Below are 25060 nucleotides of genomic sequence, written 5' to 3' on the forward strand. Positions count from 1 at the left end.
CCACCAGGCTCCTCCATCCATGGGATTCTCCAGGCAAGAATACTGGAGTGGGTTGCCATTTCCTTCTCCAAGTGTTTTATATAGTCTGCATTATTTGTACTAAATACATGTATGTAATGATGGCAGGTTTTGCCAGAAAGTTGCTGTTTTATAGTTTTGCTCCTTAAACTTAGGATTTTGTATAATTTTCTAATTACTCTTTGGCAGTTTCTATACTCTTGGGAAGTATAAATTTATAGCAAGTTTACAGAGGAAAATTTTAAAACATAGTAAAAAACTTAAAAAGCTGATTTTTAATGTAGTAATCATACTTCTAGGAATTTTCCTAAGTCATTGTCTATGTACATACATAAAGATTTGTGTAGAAGGATGTTCATTACAGTGTTGTTCATATAGTGAATAATTGGAAATGGTGTAAAATCTTATTTTAGGAGAATCCTGGTCCAGTCAAATATGTCATGTCCCTATGATAAAAGTCTATTCTATTCTATTTTATACCTTTGAAGAATACTAAAGAATATGAAAACATGTTCTATTTATCTTAAATATACCCAGAAAGTTATAAAACTATGCAAAATATTTCTTTCTCCACATTTTTACAGTGAGTGTATATTATTTTTCAATCAAAAAAAGGTTATTTACAGAATAATCATGTAAAATGTTGAACATTTATTCCAGTTTTAGAAAAGTAATATTCTGGTTTATTAAAGAAGTTCTGAAGAAATAAGTTGAATTCAGCAATGTAATGCCAAGAACAGAACCGTCAAACTACTTGAAGTATGTTGGTTAGTTCCCTACTGGTGTGTGGTATTTACCACCTGTTTAATTTATAATAAACAACTTATGCCAAGAAAGAGAAATTATAAATTTTAAGGAAGTTAAGACATAGTGTAATATTTGTGGTTCTAGAATGTATACATATTGTGATTTCATAAATATTATCTGCAAGGAATTCATTTAACCTCATGTAAAGCAATAGTAAAAAATATTCATACAATATGAAATTTGGTAATGTTTAACCAAACTATTACCTATATTTATTGCTTAGAATTTTGGAACTTGAATTAGTGATTATTTTATATCTTTCAAATTCAAATCCTAATGATTTCTTCTTCCCTCTCTGCAGTTCAGCCTTTTCTATTTAAATAACTACCTTGAGGATGTTAATGGATTCTTTTTCTTGGGAAATGTCTGTCTTCCAAATTATGTTATTTAGAGAATTATGATTTGATGTTTAAACTAGAATGTTTTCCAATAAACCGTCTTACTTCTACTGTATTTTAAAAGTAGTTTGAGGAGTGTAGAATGTGGGCTTGTCAATAGACTTGGGTTCTACTAAGAAAATATGTACTCTGTCTTGACTCAATAAACTCATACTTAGTATGGTTCAGCTTCTTCATATTTACATTTGCCCATATTAGAAAACAATTAGCTTACTAAACAAATTTGAGTATTTGGGGGTGGGGGCTGGGGTGATCCTCTCTGAATCTTTCTCATTTGACTAAGAATTATAGGATATTTGATAACCATGTTTAAAAATGGAGATATCCAAATATTATTGTAAACACCCAATGATTTGTTTTACCTACAATACAAGTATTTTACTTGGTTGGCTTACATAGTAGCTAATAATATTTGTTAATGTAATTTAACTGCTGTGAACCTTTACTGAACAAATATTGAAATTTATTCAAGTCAAAGAAAGAGAATCTCTAATGACTTTTGTTAAAGCTTCTATTTAATAGTTAAGGAGAAAAGTTTGTATGACATACGAGATGCAATTAACAGTAGATTTTACATTTAATAAAAAGAAAGAAGCATACGTATTTGCTTTATTCATTCCATCATAATTTGCATTAGAGCTGTGGGTGTTTAATGAGCAAATTCCAACTAAAATGCTATATTGATTTTCTAGTGAACTTTGTAATAGTCATCTACCTTGGAAAAGCTCTGTGTTTACAATTAAGTTTTCTTTACTAAAAATGTTTGAGAGTTGCATATTGATTCTTTAAAAGTACTGAATTCTAGAAAAAGAATCAGGTTTTTCATAATCAACAAATTTCACATATAACCTAGTATAGTTGTTGAAATTATCATTTTGTAATACTTTACTTTTGGAAAACTTTTCGTAACATGTATAAAATGCATAATCAGATTTTGTGTGTGTGTGTGTGTTTTATGGTATTTTAAATTTTAACCTTAGAATATTCCTTTAAATGCACACATTATTCATTTATTTAGAATTGATACAGCATTATAGAGGGAAAAAATGTTTTCTGTTTATCACATAGGACCAAATAAACTCTTGATGTAAAGCGTTTATCCTTAAGCATAGAGATAGTGAAAGTCACTCATAGTGACTGATAGTGAAAGTCAGTCGTGTCTGACTCTTTGCAACCTCATGGACTATACAGTCCATGGAATTCTCCAGGCCAGAATATTGGAGTGGGTGGCCTTTCCCTTCTCCAGGGGATCTTCCCAACCCAGGGATCGAACCCAGGTCTCCTGCATTGCAGGCAGATTCTCTACCAGCTGAACTACAAGGGAAGCCCAATAATGTATTAAGTAAGTATGCTATTTACCCCATTAAATTTTAATAAAGTAGAATTAAGCCACTGAAATAATGTTCTAATGTCACAGTAAGTTGGGAATTGCTGAGGCAAGCCGTAAATATCAGAAAGCAAACTAAGACAGGAGGGCATGAAAGAATTCTGATGGTCATAAGGCAACCAAGTATGTTAAGTAAGTCTATGGAGATGCTGAATATAAAAGTTAATATTTGGGAACTCTGGGGTTTTCATGTTGTCATTTAGTCACTAATTCATGTCTGACTCTTAATGACCCCTTCAACTGTAATCCATCAGGCTCCTCTATCCATGGGATTTCCCAGGCAAGCCTACTGGAGTGGGTTGCCATTTCCTTCTCCAAACTAGACATTACAAGCCCTTAATAGTCACAGCCTTACCTTTTCAATCAAGTGTTATTGTATATAAAGTAGAACACAGCTTACATTAAATGTCACTTTATAAAGATCTCATCACACTATACAGAAGTGATAGAAGCCTGTTGGCATTAAAAATTTAGTGAATAGTGCTTTGGGACTTTCCAGGTGGAGCTAAGTGGTAAAGAACTCGCCTGCCACTGCAGGAGACATAAGAGGTTCAATCCTTGGATCAGGAAGATCCCCTGGAGGAGGGCATGGCAGCCTGCTCCAATATTCTTGGCTGGAGAATCCCATGGACTGTGGAGCCTGGTGGGCTACAGTCCATAGGGTGGCAAAGAGTTGGACAAGACTAAAGTGATTTCGCATGCACACAAATTGTGTTTTGACCGTTTGATATGCCAGAATATTACGGGCAGTAACACATTCATGTTAATTGGTACCTAGGTCACTGTTTGGCATCATTTTATTTATCTTATCTGACCCACAAATTAGAAATATTTTGTAATGTAAAAATTAAAAAATATCTTAGAATGTCATATTTTGTACAAACATGTCTTTATAGTATACTGTATAATATAGAATGTGTTCTGAGTAAAATCTTACTCAATTCCCATTTGTACTTTTTCCATATCAATGAAAAAGCCTAAAAGGTAAGTAATTTTGAAGTGACTATAGATAGCAATGGTCCAAATTAATCAAAATCACATTTTTAATGTGTCCAGAAATGAAGCTAAATTGTGAGACTGTGGGTTGAAGGTGATGATGGCATGGTAATGGTGGCATGGAATGGTAATGGTGGCATCGTAATAATGTTTGTTGAGAATCCACTTTATATGACCAAGAGCTTTTATATATCATCTGATTTAATTTTCCCTAGTAACCATAAATGATGGTATTCTATTCATTTTATACACCTGAACTGTGACTAAAATAATTTAAGAAATATTAAAAAAAACCAAGTTGCCTTGGATCTGAATCAAAGCCCATATTCTTCATAATATATCATATTGTTTTCTCTAAGCTGTTTATATCCTTTCTAGGATTGTATACAACTAACTAGAGATTGTATACAACTAATAGGGGAAAATAAAACTCACTATTGTGTACTACATTATAGGCAAAAGGTTTTTTCAAAACAGTGTGATGAATTGATGCATACAAGCAGAATAGTATGGCCACAAATAAGCACTTAACAGTAATGATGTAGACTTTAAAAATATATGAAAATTGTACTGGAAAGTAGTAGGTCTTCCAAAAGCTAGGTTTATAGCAAGAATTTCTTAATTTTATCTAAACTGTTGTTTAAAAGCATTCAATTTTATGCATGTGGATATCCAATTGTTCTAGCACAATTTGTTAGGTAGTTTGCTTATCCATTCATCTGTTACTAGAAATCTGGGGTGTTTCTGAGTTTTTACTATTGTAAATAAAGATGCCATGAATATTTGTGTTTAAGTCTTTGCATGGACATAATCTTTAATTTTCCTTGGATAAATACTTTTGAATGGAGTAGCTGAATCTTATGGTGGGTGTATGTTTACTTTTTTAAGAAACTACAAAATGTGATTATACTATCTTACATTCTACAGGAAGTGTATAAGTGGTCCAGGCGCTTTTTTGTTTTTTACATCCTTGCCAACATCTTATATCAATCTTTCCTATAAGTCATCGTAATAAGTTTGTAAGTTGACCCTTGAACAAAACTGATTTAAACTCCACAGGCCACCTATACATGTAATTTTTTCCCAATAAATACGCACTGCAGTACTGTACTTCATGATCTGTGGTTCTGCGTGGATACAGAGGACCAACTGTAAAGTTATACACAGATTTTTGTCTTAAGTAGTTAGAGGAAGGGTAACTCTAACTCCCATATTGTTCAAGGGTCAACTGTCTATGATGGCTATCTCATAGTTTTAATTTACATTTCTCTGATGACTGAACATGTTGAACACCTTTTCTTGCGCTTACTACCATCAGTATATCTGATAAAAAGTCTTCAAGTTTTTCCCCAATTTTCATTGTTTCTTTTCCTTGTTATTGAACTTTGACAGTTTTTAAAATTACATTCTGGGTGCAAGTCTTTTATCAGACACATACTTTAAGGTTATTTTCTTCCACTCTGTGGCTTCTCTCTCTTTTTTTTCTTATCGGCATCTTTGAAGAGTGGAAATTCTTAATTGAATTAAATTGCATCATTTCTTTTTAGATTTCACATATAAAGGATAAGGTATAGGTTTAATGTGCTAGTTATATTTTTATAACATACATTAAAATGACACATAACTATTAAAAATGTATTTCACATCCTATATTTTGTGAACTGCTGACCTAGAAGGAATATAATGGTAGAGGATGCAGGAAGGTAGGCTAGAACTAGACTCCAGTTTTCCTTAAATGTTGGACTAAGACTCCCCTTCCCCCTTGGAACCAATGTGGCAGCAGGAAGAAGAGTAACCTGTTTTCCCCAGAGTTTTATAAGGATTATCTTTTGATAGATGGAGGTGTGCCTTAGTGAAGTCACCTGTCCTATTTTTCTCTCCTTGAAAATTTGATATGTGCTTAACTTTTTGTTACGAATTGAATCAGTTTTCTTTCTCTTTTCTGTTTCCCTTGCCTTAATTCACGATTTCATTATTTCTCACCTGGACTGTTATAAAATCTCATCTTGGGTTAAGGGGCATGTCCAATCCAAAGTTTTTCTCTAATCGCTGCTTGAGACGCTCTGAATGCTAATCTCTGGGTGTTTTCCTCTAAAACACAGATCTGATCAATTTGTGCCTATTTTTCTAGAAGTCTTTTCTCTAGGGTGGCATATTTATTTATTTATGGATAGCTTTAAGTTTCAGGGAAAGGGTTATTCTTGTGGGTTATCGATGTGAATTCTTGCATAGATCACTCCTGTGTCTCCCTACTGGAATCTGCTTCCATGTTTGCCCCACATATGAATAATTTCTCACCCAGAAGCCAGAATTCCTTTTTAAACATGTTTGTGAGTCTGTCATTTCCTTGCTCATAAGCCTCCATTGCTACCATCGTATTTGCTCTTTACTCTCTAGTCGTGTCTGATGCTTTGTAACAGATCTGAATTCCCTGCTGTGACTTATAGTGTGATCCCCAAGAACTCTCACCCTCTCACTGTGGTCCAGTCATATTGATGTTGTTTCACCAATATTCTAGGGCCTAGTTGCAGTTTTTCTTCAACTTCATCTACTTTCAAATATAAATATGGTTTCTCTTCCTTTATTTGAATGTACTGAAATGTCATTTGTTTAAAAAGATCTTTCCTGACCACTCTTTCTGAAATAGTCTGCTGTAATCCACATGTACCAAATCACTCTCTTTTCTATGAGTTTTCCTTTAAAGCAATATGTCTCCATACCTACCTATCTAATTTTTGGTCTGTTTTTCTCACTACTGTCTGTTTTCTTGTAATAGAATGTGTACTGCAGGGTGATAAGGACTTCTAGGACCACTGTATTCATATGACTTAAAACTGGATTGATGACTGCCACAGGAACTATATAAATATTTCATGAATTAATTAATTTATTGAATATTTATCTTGCCTCAGGCTCAGCTTCTTAGAAATGGTTGTGCCTTTTGTTTTACCATTGCATGTTCCATTTTACACTCTATTATGGAAAAGATATAGTTGATTTTTTTCTCAGGGTTTCTCTTTTACTGCTTATAATTTAAGTAATATAAAAGTAACTATCTTGATTAAAAGTATATTAATCTATGACAAATCTTGGTACAAAGCTCAGTATTCTGTGACCTAAAGCAATGTTTCAAATGTCTTTCCCAAGTTTATTTTGTGGTTTGACACTATAAATAAATGTGCTTCAGTGATATAAGTATTTGAGCCCCTTTCTAAAATTGCAGTGATATTTTAAGTTATGTAAGATTTCAAGTAGAAATTCAGCTTGAGAAATGACAATTTCAGATAACATATAAGCTCCTTTGATAGTGCTGCAGAAATTTAAATGAAGTCATTTGTATTGTAATCAATATAAATGGTGCCTCTGGAGATGTGCCATGCTAAACTAGCACAACTCTGCCCCCTTGTATTCGCCTGTTTCCTCTTCTTTCGTCATCTTACTGAGGTAACTACTGTCCTGAACTTCATGTTTTTCATTTTCATGTTCATTTTAATATTTTTACTAATTGTGTCAATCCACAATGGTTAGATTTGCTTTATTTTGCAACTTCCTGTATTTTTCAGATTTTCATTTTTGAGATTTGTCCATTTGTCTATAGTTAATTCATTTTAAATGCTGCATTGTATTCCACTTTTAATGTATAGAAATTTATTCCTGCTCCAGTTATTCTACATTAGGTTATTTGTAAGTTTTTGTTACTATATAATGTTGAAATAAACATTTTTATACATGCCTCCTAAACATTTTTATTCTTCTTTCCTTGTACTCATGTGCAAGAATTTCTCATGTGCTTCATACCAAAGAGGAGATTAGCCAGGTTATAAATGAGGCACAGCTTCAGCATTGCCAAATTGCTCTTCAGATGGTTGTAGAAATATATATGCCTATCTGCAATATATTTGAGTGTTTCCGTTATTTTACAAGCTCAATATTTTTTATTAATATTTTAATTTTTGATTTTATGGGTATGAAATGGTATCTCACTTTTGCAGTAGCTTTAAAATGTTTTCTCAAGTGATTAATTGACGCTAATTCAGTTGAATAAAAGAATTTTTTTATTTTTGCTAAAAGTATGCATTTTCTTCTGTATTTTCAAATTAATTTTGAATTATGTATTTTGGTAGCTCTGGTTGAAGAGGTGTATCTTGCACAGAAAGAACGTGATGAAGCTATTATGTCTCGACTGCAGTTAGCCAATGAGGAGAGAGATGAAGCAATTGCACGAGCCAAGGATATGGAAATGTCTCTAAAATTGTACGTATGCTTGTAAAGCCACATATGGCATCAGGAGCATATGTAAAGTGCATGAATTATGTGATGGTTACATGTTCAAAAACGTTACAATTACAGTGGTAAATTCGATATCCCCAGTCTTTTTTTTTAGAACTTTTGTCATACTAGTAGTTTTCAGTTACTAAAGGAAAGGCAGAGAGGGAGGAAGGAAGGGAAACACTCAGTGAAGTGACTTTATTTCTTCACAGTGCTGTTGTTGACGTCCTTACTCTGCTTTCTTCTGTGACTCCTCTTTTCTTCCTCTCCTTCTTATTATCTCCTTCTTGGTTTATTTCAGCTCTCTGGGTTCTTTTACTGCTTTCTGCTTGCTGTGCCCATTTATAGTCTCCAGTACTTTTTACTTCTTTTAGTTGTGAGTCTTAAACTTAATGACACCTGAAATAGGGTTGAGCCTGAGAATCTACATTTTTAACAGCAATCCAGGTGATTCTGATATAAGTAAACACTGGACCACACTTAGAGAAACTTGGGTCAGGAAGATCCCCTGGAGAAGGGATTGGCTACCCATTCTAGTATTCTTGCCTGGAGAATCCCATGGACAGAGGAGCCTGTCAGGTCATAGTCCACAGGGTCACAGACACGACCTAGCAACTAACACTTTAACTTTTTTAGAGAAACAGTGCACTGGAAAGAAGTACTTCAATTTTAATGTGCACTCCAATCATGGGGGAATATTGTTAAAATGCAGATTCTTGATAGATAGGTCTGGAGCAGGGCCTGAGATTCTGCCTTTTGCCAAGCTCCCAGATCATGCAAATGATGCTAATCTAAGAAGTCCCCTTTGGGTAGAAAGGCCCTAGAGCATCTAGAAATGTGTTACTTGCAAGATAGATAGACTACAATAATCTAGTATTTTATGTTGATCACTCCATATATTTATTGAATGTTTCTTTTGCCCAGTGTTGTTCTAGACTCTCTGAGGGATCACAGTCAAATACTAATTAAAACGTGGTGGGAAGTTCCCTAGCAGTCTGGTGGTTAGGACTCTATGCTTCCGTTGCAGGAGGCACATGTTTGATCCCTGGGTGGGGATCTAAGATCCCACAAGCCACATGGTATGGGCAAAAAAAGCCAAAAAGGTACCAAAAAAGTGGTGATTTATTTGACAGCAAGCATTAAATAATTAATATTGCAGTGCTCAAGTTGTGACTAGATGGCATGATTTGGTTTTTGTTTATACTAAAGGCTTTTTTTGAAGGCTCATTCAAAAAGTAGATAGACTTATTATAAACATTCAATTCATTGACAAATAAAAATAAAGGAAAAAATATTAGCTGAATTCTACACTGCCTACTCCCAAAAAACTATCTTTATCAATAGGGAAACATGATTCCAAACATTTGTCTTTGCTTATATAAACTACCGTCCGGAAGGATAGATGGTTGATGATTGAATAGATGCTTGCAACGTGCTAAGTTGCTGAAGTTGCATCAGTTGTATCCAATCTTTGCAGCCCTATGGACTATAGCCCGTCTGATTGCTGTCCGTGCAGTTCTCCAGGCAAGAATACTGGAGTGGCTTACCATTTCCTTCTTCAGAGGATCTTCCTGACCCTGGGATTGAACCTGCATCTCCTGTGTCTCCTGCATCACAGGCAGATTCTTTACCACTGAGCCACTAAGGAAGCCCAATAGAATTTATTTGGTAAAAATTAGTTCATTTTCTACATTCTGTTTTATATGAGAGGCATTATATTATTGAGGTGAAGAGCATAGATTCCACACCCAGTTACCTGTCTTGGAATTTTGACTCTTTTGCTTCTTAGCTGTACAACCATGGACAAATTATTCAGTTTCTGGAATTACAAAATGTGGAAGTAGTGGCTGTTTTTATATTGGTTGTTATGAGGGCTAAATGATTTAATAAGTATTGAAAAGTACTTGCAGCAGTTCTGTATAAATATTACTTGAATTTAAGAGTAATAATCAGTTGTGAAACTGAAGACAATTGTGAACCTGAGGCACTGTTTTCTCCCAGAGATCGAATCCAGGTTCTCCTGCATTGCAGGCAGATCCTTAACCATCTGAGACACCACAGAAGCCCCATTTTCTCTCAGTAAGATATATTAATTCCCTAAGGGTCCTTTTAAATTTAAGAAAAGAGACTGAAAAACATTAAGGTGTTAGAATCTCATCAATATTTTTTATGTAGTGTTTTACTTAAACAATTTTATTTGACTCAGCTATGAAATAAATAATAAATTTAAACTCCTTTTTTTCTTTTTCCTTATGAATTCTACTTTCCGAAATTTTATAAAGTTACATTGGATACAATAGCCAAAGTGCTTCTCTGGGTTTAACCTTAATTTTATAGTTTAAAGAATTAAGAATCATTGCTGGAACTTTTATCATACAGGCATTTTTACACCTGAATTCTTTATTGTGGGAAATTCCTGGGTAGCCAAATTTCATTTTCAAATAGTCTTTTAAGGAAGGATTTATAAATACTTTATTCTAAACTTGAATATGCTCCAGATTGGCTGTTTATTATCCTTATATTCACAGTGGTTATGAATAAAATTCTTGGCTCAAGTATTTTTCATCCTAAACATTGTAAAAACTGTTACTGACTTTTCTGACATCAAATTTGTCTGAAAAGAAGTCTAGCGTCAATCATATTCCTTTTTTCCTCACTTAAAGGTAGTTTATTTTTTCCTGCCTGGGTACCAAAAGGATTTTCCTTTATTTTTGAAGTAGAACAACTTAATCAGGATGTTTGTGTTGATTATTAGGTAATAATATTTTTAGAATCACAGCATGCCTTTCTAAAGACTATTTGATTCTTCCTTTATTTCAGGGAAATTTTAGATTTTTTTATTTTTTTGCTTTTCTATTTTAAAAACTTTGGTTACTATTAAGGCACTTTGGTCCTCATCTATTATCAATTCAATAATTATTTTAATTCCTGTTTTTTTTCTGTGCATTCATTGTGACAGTCTCAAGCCTTTCCTATATGTTAGTACTTCCAGTTTTACAATCCCATTGCCTGTTCTTTCTACTTCATTTATTAAATATTTGTCTGTTTATTTATTCTCAGTGTTTCCTCAAGCTTTCTTTTCTTTCTTTTTAAAATTATACAAGTTTCAGGTCTATCCTTTAGTTTTCAGTTTTCCTCTTCATCTGCTCTTTTGTTTTGGCATCTTCTCTTTGAAATTTGTTTTATTGAATTCATGTTCTTATGCTTTTCTAGAATGCCAGGCATCAATAGGTCAACCTCCTTCTTTTGCTTGGTCAGTGTTATCTTCTATATTGTGATCTGTATCTCATCTGCATACTTTGTCGTGTGTTTGTGGTGAATTCATAGTTGACTTGCCATTTCTCTTTTATCTTGCTCATACTTAAATCGTCAAGACCTTTTATCTGTTCTGATATGGTGCAAAGGAATTTTCCTTGATAAATATTTCATATTATTTGACACCTGTTTGTCTTCCCCTCTGACTCTTGGCTAGGTATTGCTTCTGGGCCACCTTTCTACATTGCCCTAGGTCAGTGGGGGTAGTAACAGAGGTTGGGAAGACCTCCTTGGGGTTGGATGCCCATTTTGCTTGAGATTCTGTCCTCTGCTTGTGGAGTTTTGTTTGGTGTCTTGCACTGCACTGAGGGGCCACTCTGTCTCTTCTTGTGAATATCCTGATTCCATGGAGTAGTACTTTTGGGCTTTTATTTGTTACACCAGTGTAGTAAAAAAAAAAAAAAAAAAAAAAAAAATACCAGGCAAACAAAATGGCCAGCCCTGATGATTTTTGCTTCATCTGTAAAGATTCTTAGTAATACAGAAAGATTTTAAGTTTTCTTTGGGCTGTCTACTCAACTCATTGGTCTCTAAGGTTATTTCTGTGTGGTATTAGTGAAAAATTCCTAAGATTTGGTGAGGTCACTGTCTTTTCTGAATACCTATTTTCATGTGTAAAAAGAGAAGTTACTTGAACCTGTTCAAAATCGTTTTTCCACCCTCCACCTTGTCCTTACTTTAAAAAATGACTACATGGTGTCCTGCTTCCTCTACAGTTGGATTAATTTTTATCTTCTGTTCAAGTGGTATGTGATGGAGTAGATGGATTTGTGTTCAGATTTCACTCCACTGTCTTTACTTGGACTTTTTTTAGAATAAACTTTTCATTTTAGAATACTTTCAGATTTACAGAAAGGTTGTGAGGATAATACAAAGTTTATATAACGCTCTCCCAGTTTCTTTTATTGCTACCATTTTGTATTACTATGATATACATGTCACAGGAGAGAAATCAACATTGTTATACAACTATTTACTATAGGTCATACTTTATTCAGATTTCACTACTTTTCTCTAATGTCCTTTTTATTTTCCATGATCCTATCCAGGATTCCATAGGCATTTAGTTACTGTGTCTCCATTGCCTACTCTGGTCTGTGACATTTTCTCAGACTTTCCTTGTTTTTGATGATGTGACAGTTTTTTGGAGTACTGGTCAGGTATTTTATAGGATGTTTCTCAATGTCAGTTTTTCTGAAGTCTTTCTCATGATTAGACTTGATGTATTGGTCTTATGGGACAAATAGTACAGACAGAAGTGAAATGCCATTTTTATCACATCATTTCAAGATTATATTCTGTCAACATGACTTTCAGCCAGGGGTGTTAATTTTGGTCTCCCAATCAAGGTAGTGCTTGCCATGTTTCTTCATTGTAAAGTTACCCACATTCCTCTTTTATACTCTGCTCTTTGAAGCAGATCACTAAAATGCAGCCTATACTCAATGGTGGGCTGGAGAGTGTGGGCTAGGAGGTTAAGTTTTTTTGGTTGTACTGGGTCTTCGCTGCGGCACGCAGGCTTCTCTAGGTGTGGTGCATGGGCTTAGTTGCCCTGCAGCATGTGGGGTCTTAGTTCCCCGACCAGCGATCCAGCCCTGCATAGGAAGGCAGATTCTTAACCGCTGAACCACCAGGGAAGTCCTGGTTCATTGAGTTCTACCTTTCTTAGTGGAGAATATCTATATAAATTATTTGTGATTCTTCAATACAGGAGATTTTTATCCCTCATTTATGTGCTTAGTTATGTCAGTATGGACTCATTGATATTCATTTAATTATTAATACTTTGAGTTATAATCAAATTCTGTGTTATTTTGTTTCTTGGAGTGTTCCAGTTTTGACCATTGGAAACTCTTTCAGGTGATTCCTGTATGCCTTTGGCTTGTTCTCATCCTTTTGGTTTTTGAACATTTTCTTACTTTCTGGCACTATAAAACATGTAAAATGTTTTATAAAAGGGATGTGCCCACCCAGCAGTGACTCAGCCAGGGATGACTCAGAATTCTCATTGCTCACCATCCTTGCCAGCATTTGTAATTGTCCTTTTTGTTTGGTTAAGTTTCCTGTTTTAGGCATTTAGCCATTCTCTAATAAAGATGATATTGAGCAGGTAAACCAGCTGTGTATCTTCTTTGGTAAAGTGTCTGTTCAGATATTTGACCAGTTTCTGAAGTTGGATTATTTTCTTTTGTTAATTTTAAGTGTTCTTTATGTATTCTGTATGTGGGTCCTTTATCAGATAGGTGATTTTCAAATATTTTCTTGCAGTTCATGTTTGGTATTTTTGGTCTCTCAACAATATGTTTAGCAGAATATAAGTTTTAAATTTTGATAAAATCCAATTTATTTGTTTTTCTTTCATGTTTTGTACTTTTGGCATTGAATCTAAAACTCAGTGCCACATGTTTGGTCACACCAATTTTTCTCCTGTGTTTTCTTCTAGAATTTATAAATTTCATGTTTTACATGTAGTTCTATAATTCATTTTTAATTGATTTTTGTGTAAGGTGGTACATGGTACATACAGTTTTACTTTTACATCTGGACATTTATTTATTCCAGCACCATTTGTGAAAAGGGTATCATTTCTCCACTAATTTCGTTTGCACCTTTGCCAAAAACCAATTGGCTGTATTCACGGGGGTTAATTTCAGGACTTTCTTTTCTGTTCCGTTGATCTGTGAGTCTGTCACTGTCATTGCCAGTACCACACACTCTTGATTGCTAAAGCTTGAAATCAGATGTCATCCTTCTAAACTTTGCTCTTTTATTATAGAACTATTTTGACTATTCTGGTGCATTTGCCTTTTCATATACCTTGCAGAATCAGTTTGTTTTTATCTACAAAAGCAGACTGATTCTGCAAAGTATTCCCCAACAGTTGTTGGGGCCGAATGTGTTTAAACATACTCTTCAAATAGATACCTTTTTTCTTATTTCAATAGTGCAGCTATTAATATCTTTATTTATTTATTTATTTTATTATTAATATCTTTAGAATTGTTCTTTAGGGGTTTGCAAGTATTATTAGCTTCAACTTATCAACCGTTCACAGTACTACACTTCACATATAATTTATGACCATAAATCTTTTATGTAGATTGACTATCCATTTTTTTAATCACTTTTATTTGTGCATTGTTGATTTACAATGTTGTGTTAGTTTTAGGTGTACAGCAAAATGAACCTGTTATACATACACATATGTGCTCTGCTATATGTGCTCCATCATGTCCAACTCTGTGACCCCATGGACTGTAGCCCACCAGGCTCCTCTGTTTGTGGAATTTTCCAGGCAAGAATACTGGAGTGGGTTGCCATTTCCTACTCCAGGAGATCACCAATTTTAATCATGAATTTTTCTTATAAATAGATTTGAGTGTTTTTTGAAATGAAATTTGCCTTGAAAAGATTACAAATCAATTTTTTATGTAGTATCACAACTCATTGAGGTAGGTGATATTCAAGCTTTATAGGTGAGCAAACTTAAGAGTGATTGACTACCTGCCTAAGGAGTCATAGTAAGTCACATGTTGTAGCTACCTCAGATCTATTCGGGTAACTCAAACTTATCATATCCAAAAATGGAATTACTAATTTATTTTTAAAACCTGATTCTCCTTAATTCCCTGTACCAATCAGTGGCATAACCGCTCTCTCACATATCCAAACCAAAACTTCTTCCTCAGAATTCCTCTTAAATTGGTCTCTTAGTTTTGTTCATTCTATCTCTTTTTTTTTCCCTTGGAAATATGACTTGCTTTATGGACGAGGAGATGGTCAGTTCATTCTCTCTCTTTAAAAGATGGATCTAAATTGAACCTTCTTTAAACTTTTTAGCCTCCATTGTCTATTTTCATTTGTATATATGTTTTGTTATAGTTTTTATTGCAATACATGAAAATTAGGCTTCTTTGAGGTATAGCCTTTTTCATTTTGTTCTAGGTAGAGTTCATATTGAGGGAAGAATGGGAAAGGGAGAAAAGGAAAACAGTCCTATCCTAAGCCTTCTCTTTTAGTTAATTAGTCCATTCAATAAATACTTAATTGAATATGTGCTAAGTGTCAGTGTCAACACTGCTAGTTGCTGGGAACACGGCATTATGGTCTCAGTTAAGATCAGCATCAAGTAAATAATTACATAAATATTTAAAATAATTTCAAGTGATAATGAAGAATTTTTAGTTCCTAGGAAGTTTATAGACAGCTGCTACTTTATTACAGTCTAGGGTTTCAGGTAAGGGGATCAGGACAAATGCATAAGAAGCAAGAACAACAGCAGCAACAAAGAGCATGTCAGTACAGTTTTATATGGTGCTGTAGAGGTTCCTTTCTAGTTAGCTGAGGTCTATGAACTCTGACCATCAATAGTGCATTTCAGACTAAATCTTTGTTAAGATGGAACCAATTTATAACTGAGCTTTGCTTGACTGAAAGGCATATTTAGAAGCATTGTGTATAAGAAGAAAATATATGAATTATTTTGCATCTCTCTCTTTTTTAAAAAGGGTTTTGCATCTTTATTTCTCTAAACAACGACCTTTTTCCTTGGTTTGAGAGATAGTGCTCTACTTTACAGAGCAAAATATCCCATATCAATTTATCCCATATCAATGGGATATAATAGTTATTCTCAATTTGAATTTTCTCTCTCCTTTGGTCTCTTGATAGCATGTGTGTTCGGTTGCTCAGTTGTGTCTGACTCTTTGTGACCCCATGGACTGTAGCATGCCAGGCTTCCTCTGTCCATGGAATTTCCTAGGCAAGAATACTGGAGTGGGTTGCCATTTCCTTCTCCAACATTTCTTTTTTAATTCCTCATTTCTTGCTTCCTGTTATCTGGAAATTCCTTCCTTCTCTTTTCTCTTACCGTTTTTTTTCACTTCTGATCTACTTTGCTTCTTTCTGTATAATGTTCGTCTTGTCTTATTATTCTGTCACTTCTCTGCTTTCCCTTACTCCCTGAATTTTTAATGCCTTTTTGTCTCTTTTGCTTCTATCCAAAACTAGGAAAAAATAAAAAGGATTCAAGGTAAAATGACTTTTGTAGCATGCCAATATAGACATGCGTGCATATGAACATTCCAGCTTTTGAGATCATGATATCTTTTTTTCAGTCTGTTATTATTGGTGTATTTTTTTGTACTGTATTAAAGGTGGCACTGTGTAAAAAATGAGACTTAGAGAAAAAACAAACACTTCAGGATTTTCTGATAAGCTGATCATTAATTATTTTTATCATTTGGGGTCAAAGTTTTGCTTCTTCCCATTGAACAAGGTAAATGACTCTAGGTTCAGAAGGAAAAGATGTTATATTGACTGATTTAGGAATAAATCAAGAAATGTGACATTTCGTGCATGAGTCTTTTCACTTAGAGTGCAAGGTTGTCAGTCAGAATTTACATAGTATAGGAAATCAATTGAAACTTGAGCCCATGGACATTTACTTCAGCAATATTCTTACTGATTATCATGACTGTCTAATTAGACTGTTATAGGAATAATTTAGAGTTTATGAAAGGTTGAGGTTCTTTTGTTTAACTGTAAACTTTCTATTGATATATAATGTATAATTTGTTAGCTCTATTTCATATGACAACTATTATTTTGTCTTTATTAAGCAAATAAAACTTATATGTTGTACACGCTGCTAGTAAACCTTAAGCTTAAAAAGTCATTTTACATAGAAAGTTGAATGTCTTATATAACTGTTTTAAATTGCTTCAGTTTTTTAAAGGTAAGTTGTTTGTCTAATTTTTGTTTTCATTAGTGATACAGTATAGTATGTACTTACCGTAGAACTATATTTAATCTTCTGCAAGCCACTTTTGTTGATTTTTAATCTTTAAGTAGATATTGAATGATCCACCTCAGAAAAATGTGTCAAATATACTGTTTTGTCCTTTTCATAACAGCCATTCTAACAGGTATTAGGTGATGCCTCATTGTTGTTTTGTACGAGAGTTTTTAAGTTTTTCTTTTCATGTTTTATTTTTCTCTTAGTGACCATTTATCTTTATACTTATATCAATTTTAAAAGGTCATAATAAAGCAAAATTGAGATGCACATGCTAAGTGGCTGACTTGGCTCACTCACTCATGCCTTGTATTTCAGACCTGACATACTCACTCACTAAAACTTGATTCAGATTCATTTATCAGAAAGTGATAAATCACTGTATATCATGTACTTTGTAAGACAACCACACAAGTTATTTATAATCAGAATGCTGCATTCATATACTGAGGATCTAGTATATAACATCTGCTAAGAAAATTCGATTTTAATATTTTTTCTTAAATTTTAGTTGTTAGCAGGGAATTTAATATTAGATTAAATACAGTTATCTTAACCATTTCCTGTTGAAAACTGTTAATTTAAATCATTTAAACTCTTAATTTGATTTTCCTTAAGGTCAATAACTCTTCATTTTGCAGTGCCTGAAAAAAATGTACAGATACTATATAGGAATTCCATGCACTTTTTATTGTGTTGATTATTTGGAACATATGAATTAGTTAACCTGTCTCTACTGCCTTTTTCTTTTCATCCATATGTAATTCTTTGAAACAAAAAAAAAAGTGAGATGCATAATACTGAGAAATAAGTTTTTTTGTTTCCAGTAATCTGTAAATCTAAATGCTTAATTTCCGTGTGTCTTTTCCCATTTTAAATGATCAAGTTTAATAAATTGTTAAATTTATAAAAATTTAATCATCTTTGGAAACTATTGTTAATCAGCTCTTACTTTGATTTCATCTGTAGAGAACAACATTAAGGTAAATATTTCTCACCACCTATGGCTTTCTTAAAAATCATATTTAGCCAGCCAGTAACTCATGGTTAAAGCTGCTCATGTTTTTCAAATATTTTTATATGATTTTAAACAAGTGTAAGAATTTTATCTTATACTTTTCCACTGTATTTTTTAATTGAGTAAAAGAAGTGATTATCTTCATAGTTCTTATAAACTAAGCTTCTATGAAGCAGAATATTTGAAAACTTTGGATTGATTTGGGGAGGAAAAGATAAAAGATTAGAGTACATATTTACCCTTATTGGAATGTGAATCCAAGGGGACATTAGCAGTTTGAGATATAATACATTAAATATATATAATTCAAAATTGCTTCACCTACTTGTTAACTTACACTATTTAAATATGGGTAGAAATAGTTTTTTTTACATACGTTCATATTTTTTCCTGTGAAAATGCAGTGTTCTAAAATTTACTTCCTCTCTATTAATGTAGTAGTTTGAACTGTGGAATTTGGAACAATTTTGTAATAAATTTATTAAGTGTCTTTTATTTTTTCCTAGTATCCTTTTTGTGTGTGTGTGTGTGTGTGGTAAATGTTAAATCATAGGAGCAAAGAAATAGAGGGGGAAAAAATCAAAACAAAAATTTGGATATCTAAAATTTTTAGCCCAATTTTTATTTTGCCTTTTTTTTTTTTTTTGGTTGCACTGCACATCATGACTGATCTTAGTTCCCCGACCAGGGATTGAACCCATGCCCCTTTCAGTGGAAGCACAGAGCCCTAATCACTAGACCACCAGGGAATTCCCTAGTACAGTTTTTAAATAATTGACATCATTTCTAAAATCTAAGTCATTTCACTGGTATCCATGATAGCTTCATTTAATCTACCAAATTTAATTATCGCCTAAGTTATATTACAGACATTTTCTAAATATGTGATTTAGAGCTTCTTTCTTTACTGCATTTCTTCAATTTACCAACATCAGCAAACATTTCAGTGAGCACTAAGACTCTTTTTTTTTCATTTTTTAAAATTTATTTTTAATTGGAGGATAATTGCTTTTACAATACTGTGTTACTTTCTGCCATACATCAACATGGTATACATAGGTATACATATGTCCCCTCCCTCTTGAGCTTGCCTCTCTACCTCCCATCCCATCCTCCCCCAGCACTATGACTCTTGTAAGACAAAAATGCATTTATGATGGAAACCAGTTTACCTTTTTTGCCCTTAATTTGAATAATTCTATGTTATGCAGAAGAGAAAATAATATTAGACATCTAAAAATGTGGCCCAGTTTTGGTCAGCGTTTCTACACAGTATATTTGTTTTACCAAATAGGTAGCAACAGGAGATTGTCAGGTCAAATTTAGTGGTAATTCTTTGTTGTTGCTTTTTGAGGGAACATTGTTAAACTCTGTAGTAAAAATACTTGCCTTGTTTTATTTGTGATGATGTCCAAAAAGGAGAGGAAATACAGTTTCTGCTAAGAATTGAAAGTCCAGAAATAAATATAATGATGAGAATGAGTGCTTCTATCACTGGGGAACTTTCTTCATCTAAGCACATATGAACAATTGATCCTTGTAGTCATATATAGCAGTAAACATTAATAACTTAACAGTCTGAAGTCAGTGCAGAAGATATGGAGCATTATTGAAAGATGGAGTCGAGCAGGTGGCACTTTAATATGTTCAGTGTCATGGTTGACTCTAAAGACTAGTCGAATGAAATTACTTGAGGTTCTAAAGATTTAAAAAGCGAACTCATTTTGCTGCACTAAGGAAATGCTACTGATCAGGCTTTCTGTGTCCCTTTTTTCTAGGCTAGAAAATATTAACCCTGAAGAAAATGACATGGTAAGCCATTCTCCGAGGAGATTTCTTGATGTCAGTCTTATATCTTAGAGGCTTAAGTTCAATTGAGTGGGTTTCAAGAACTAAGATGTGGGAAAAAGAAGAATTGACACACTAATAATGTACATCTTTGCTGCAATATGAAAATTCAATAACTTCACTCAGTCAATTTACAATTCACATGTGCCTATTAATTAAAACCCTATATTAAATAAAATATATTAAAACTTCATGTCTGACTAACATATAATGGTGTTGGTAGACATTACAGGAATTACTGAACAGAATAAACAACGCAGACACAGGGGTAGCTATTCAGAAGAATGGAGCTATAATTGTGGATAGAATCTACAAGACCAAGGAATGTAAAAAGAGAATAACTGCAGAAGAAATGAACGCAGTGATTGAAGAACGAGATGCTGCTTTGTCTCAGGTAACTGCATGTATCTGTAAAAAGCTATGTCTACCATTTTCCCCTCTTTCTTTACATTAAAAAATGACTTTCCCCCACTTATTCTTAATTCAAATTAGTTTTTAGCTTATAATTAATACCACAATGATTAGCTATATTAAGGTAATCACATATTTTGTTATATCATTCTTCAAATATATGCATCCTCATTTCTTAATAAAACTGTTAGCTTTTTATAAAAATTTAGTTCAATTCTTTAAAGTAATCGCTTTTATATGAGACTTCTTACTTGAGTCACAGTTTTGGGAGGGCTGAGATTATGTCTTTATTACTGTTTTATTCCCAGTGCCTAATTCAGTGCCTTTTAGTAAACATGGATAAATGAATCAAATTATTAGGGTATTCCTTTCTGAACATTACTTACACCTTCCTGCTCCAACTGAAACCTGATCACCACCCTGAGGATGCAGCTTCCACTGCAGTTCTCTCAAGTGTGAATATTCCCTCCCCCAGCAGTTGGGCCACTGGCCTTGCAGGCTTGTTCAACTAGTGCTTTTAGATCATTGTTCCTTTTTTCTCTCTAAACAGCTCCAGCTTTGAGACCCATGCATCAGATTGTACCACCCATTACACACTCCTGTTGCAGTCATGTATACACTCCCATATAGCTTCCTTCATCTCTTAAAGATTTTAGGATCTATTTTACTGTCTCTTTCTTTAGCTTACTTCTGTCACAATTCTTGGTGATTTAAATATCTATGTGGATGATTCTCTCAATAGCTATCTCATCTCTCTGAATCTCTCTCCTCCAGTCTTCCAGATGCTCTTTACCTGTTCTGCTATCCACCCTATGATCATACCTTATTCTTGGTCATTATCAGTCTCAATTTCAAGCATCCACTTACTATCTTTCCAGCTCACTCTAAAACTCTAGGAAATTTTCAACTTTACTAGCGCCTGATTATATTGATCTTATCACCTCTTTGCCTTTCCTTTAACCCCTTCATGTCCTCTATCTAGCTTAGATTCCTTGGGTCACCATAATTATCTCCTGCTTGCATGTAAGATAACCTCAGTTGTCCTGACCTTCTTCCTTTGTCCTGCTCACCTAACAAAACTTAAGTTTTATAAATTTGACTTTCTGCCTGTTCTATCCCTTCAAAGCTTTATATGGCAAGAGTCTATCACACACATTTGATGACTGAACTGTTCATGACAGTTGTCTTCAAGTAGACCCATGGTGTTGCCTGATAACTTTCTTGCCTTTTGCTAGTCCACTCACTCTCCCCCTCTGGAGGACTCCTTTATCTTCTTCCTTTCTCCTCAACTATCCAACCTCTTCTCACCAATAGAAAGAGAAATTTCTGCTTGTCCCCACCAGATCATTGACCAACCTACCTGTGTGTGGCACCCATATACGCTGCCTTTTCTACTTTATATCTTTCTTACATATTTCTGTTTGCAGACAGCTTCTCTGTTTCACACTAGTGGACCTCTTTTCTTGCTTGCTTAAGGTTATCACTTAACCAGTTGTGCCTTTTCTGCTTCATTAAATATTTCCTATTAGTTCATTTCTATCAGTATCTGATGTTCTTTAGAATATCCTTGAAGGCTGGGTGAGTTTTGGTACATCTTGGACTACCTGCGGTTTACCCCTGTGCTTTTGGTGAGGTCTCCTGAACTGAGAGCTAAGTATTCACTAGGGACCTACTCCTGGAGAAGCCTCTAGTGTGGTGTTTGTCTCCTCAGCATTTTAAGACTGTTGGAAATGCCAGTGTTCTTTTCACAGGGCTTAGGGCTTAGCTTTTTAACTTCGAGCCCTGTACAGGTTTGGGATTTAGCAAATGATATGAGATGGAAACATCTCTCAAATCTCTAATTTTGTCACTTCAGCCCTGCATAAATGCCAGAGGCTTAGATGACTTCTCTGTTCTCCAACCAGAGTCCTCTCTGTAGTCACAGCCTGATTGCTCAGCCTCTTGCCCATTCCTTGACCCTTTAAAACTTAGGAGGAAAAAACGACTTCCAATCTTAAAGTCACCTGTCTCCAGCTAAACCCTCTTCAGAATTCTAGCTGCTCAAGTCATTGTTGCAGAGCAGTCTTCTGCTGTCTTAAACATGATTTTTAAATTTTAATCTAGCTTTCTTTTTTCTTGGCTGGAGCACTGTTCTGCCACAAATAATTCTATCATATCTCAATGTGGAAATCTGACATTTATCATTTACCTTCGGATTAAAATTGGGAAAAGTTCAATTTAAACTTTTTAAATGAGCAAGTTTTTTTTTTAAAGCATTTTGTACCCTACCAAGTGTATTTAATCTTGGATCATTCAGCATATTGTTTAAAAAAAGTGAAGTGTTAGTTGCTCAGTTGTGTCTGACTCTTTGTGACCCCATGGATTGTAGCCCTCCAGGCTCCTCTGTCCATGGAATTCTGCAGGCAAGAATATTGGAGTGGGTAGCCATTCCTTTCTCCAGGGGATCTTCCTAGCACAGGGATCAAACCCAGGTCTTCTACATTGCAGGCAGATATTTTACTGTCTGAACCACTAGGGAAGCCCTATATTGTTAAAGAGAGTCAAAATTATTTTTATGAGCTTACAACAATTACAGGTATAAACTCCAGTTTAGGATGTTTTAGAAATCATTTATTTTGTTAACTAAAACATCCATGTATATAGAGAACTGACCACTTTCTTCCTTCATCCCTACTATATTCTGAGTCTTTATTACAAGGTCTTTGCTTTTGTGTTTTGGATATATTTTATATACCAACCCCCGTAACCCTTTTGGCAAAAGTCCATACCCCAGCCTTCATTCCCACACCTTACTTACTCAGTGCTCAGAGGCTAGGCCCTTCACCTACTGCACTGAGTACCACCCAAGTTCCAATCAATGAAAATATAATATTATTCTGTGGACTACAACCATCAGTGAGACCTGAAGCCTTCTGCCAGGCTTCAACCATCTATGCATATCCTGGGAAATCAAAACTAGCCTAGAACCAGTCTAATTTAGCCAGAACCCCAAGGAATAGTATGATAATTATGTGAAAACTTGACTGGACCATGGGGTGTCCAGCTTTTTGGTTAGACATTATTTCTGATTGTGTCTGTGAGGATGTTTCTGGATGACATTAGCATCTGAGTCTTACATCATTGACTTTCCTGGTTTTCAGGCCTTCGGACTAAAACTGAGACTATACCCTTTTCTTATGTTAGAATGAGATTTTGTGTCTTTGGAAAGAGTACCACAGAAATGTCACCTTAATTAGCACTATTTTCTCTTTCCCCAGGTCAAGCATCTCAGTATCCTTTCCCTGAGTTTCCTTTTCCTTTGTTGTCTTCTAGTTATTAATTTTCCTTCTTGGACTATCAAGGCTAAATGAGTGACCATAAATTTCTATTACCTGAACACCATGCAGAGAATCTTAACTCATCACTATTTTCTGGAAAAGAGTCATTCTAAATCCCTAAATTCAATAGTAACCCTTTTTCATCTGTGCACTTTTCTTTATTGTGTTTGTTGTTGAAAATATTTTTAAAACATTTGTGTGCCTCTTTTAACCAAAATATAATTAACACATCTTTTTTTGATAGTTGCTTACTTCTGTCAAATGCTATAATGAAAACTATAGATCCTGAGATCTTTCAGGTCCACAGTTGACAAATATAAAAAGCAGGGAGGACCACAGAGTAAATACCGGGGTAATTAAAGAAATTCAGCTAACCATTTCACTAGTCAGGCTCCTGCTTCTCTATAGCTTGCAAGCTGTTGATATACCATGCAGTAAGCTCTAGCAAAATGAAAAATAAACCAGTTAAGAGGAAGATGTGAATCCAGTACAGGATTACAATGAATAAAATTCTAAGAAGACAGCTGAACAGTGTACCACAAGTACAGGTGATTTGTTGCTTTGTAACTCTTTGTACCTTTAAGTGTATTTCCCCCCTCACTGACACATGCTTCTATTCACTTGTTACTCTCTCATCTACCTACTGCTTTATAGCTAATTTAAATATTATCTCTTCCATAAAGGTCTCTTACATGTCACAGTATTGATAAGTATCTGCTTTGTGCCCACATTTTGCTTTACATCCTATTATACTACTTGTCACACTACAGTACAGTTAATTGACTTTATGCCTATCTTCCCACCTAACTTGAAGGTAGGAACTGTTCTTTATCTGTGTCTGTTAGTCCTTAGGACAGTGCACGCACAAAATAGATGAATTAATGAACTGATGAGCTCAACTATTTTATATTTTATTTATTTATTTTTTCAATTTTTTTTTTTTTTATTAGTTGGAAGCTAATTACTTTACAGTATTGTAGTGAGTTTTGTCATACATTGACATGAATCAGCCATGGATTTACATGTATTCCCCATCCCGATCCCCCCTCCCACCTCCCCTATTTTATATTTTAGATCTATTTCAAGATCAGTTCAGTTCAATTGCTCAGTCGTGTCCGACTCTTTGTGACCCCATGAACTGCAGCACACCAGGCCTCCCTGTGCATCGCCAGCTCCCGGAGCTTACTCAAACTTATGTCCATTGAGTTGGTGATGCCATCCAGCCATCTCATCCTCTGTCATCCCCTTCTCCTCCTGCCTTCAATCTTTCCCAGCATCAGGGTCTTTTCAAATGAGTCCGTTCTTTGCATTGGGTGGCCAAAGTATTCAAGTTTCAGCTTCAGCATCAGTCCTTCCAGTGAATATTCAGGACTGATTTCCTTTAGGATGGATTGGTTGGATCTCCTTGCAGTCCAAGGGACTCTGAAGAGTCTTCTCTCCAACACCACAATTCAAAAGCATTCATTCTTCTGTGCTCAG

General features: G+C 34.5%; 1 protein-coding gene across 3 annotated transcripts in view; it reads left to right on the forward strand.

Moving 5' to 3' along the window:
- Positions 1-25060, forward strand: part of MIPOL1 (mirror-image polydactyly 1) — a 284447-nt gene that overhangs the window by 82915 nt on the left and 176472 nt on the right. For all 3 annotated transcript variants that reach the window (XM_043921650.1, XM_043921652.1, XM_043921651.1), the window contains 3 exons: positions 7731-7860; positions 19784-19817; positions 20077-20247. In XM_043921650.1, coding sequence (XP_043777585.1) covers positions 7731-7860; positions 19784-19817; positions 20077-20247 — 335 coding nt within the window. The remainder of the gene's footprint in view (positions 1-7730; positions 7861-19783; positions 19818-20076; positions 20248-25060) is intronic.

Source organism: Cervus elaphus, chromosome 13 (genome assembly GCF_910594005.1).
Source record: "Cervus elaphus chromosome 13, mCerEla1.1, whole genome shotgun sequence".
NCBI lineage: Eukaryota > Metazoa > Chordata > Mammalia > Artiodactyla > Cervidae > Cervus > Cervus elaphus.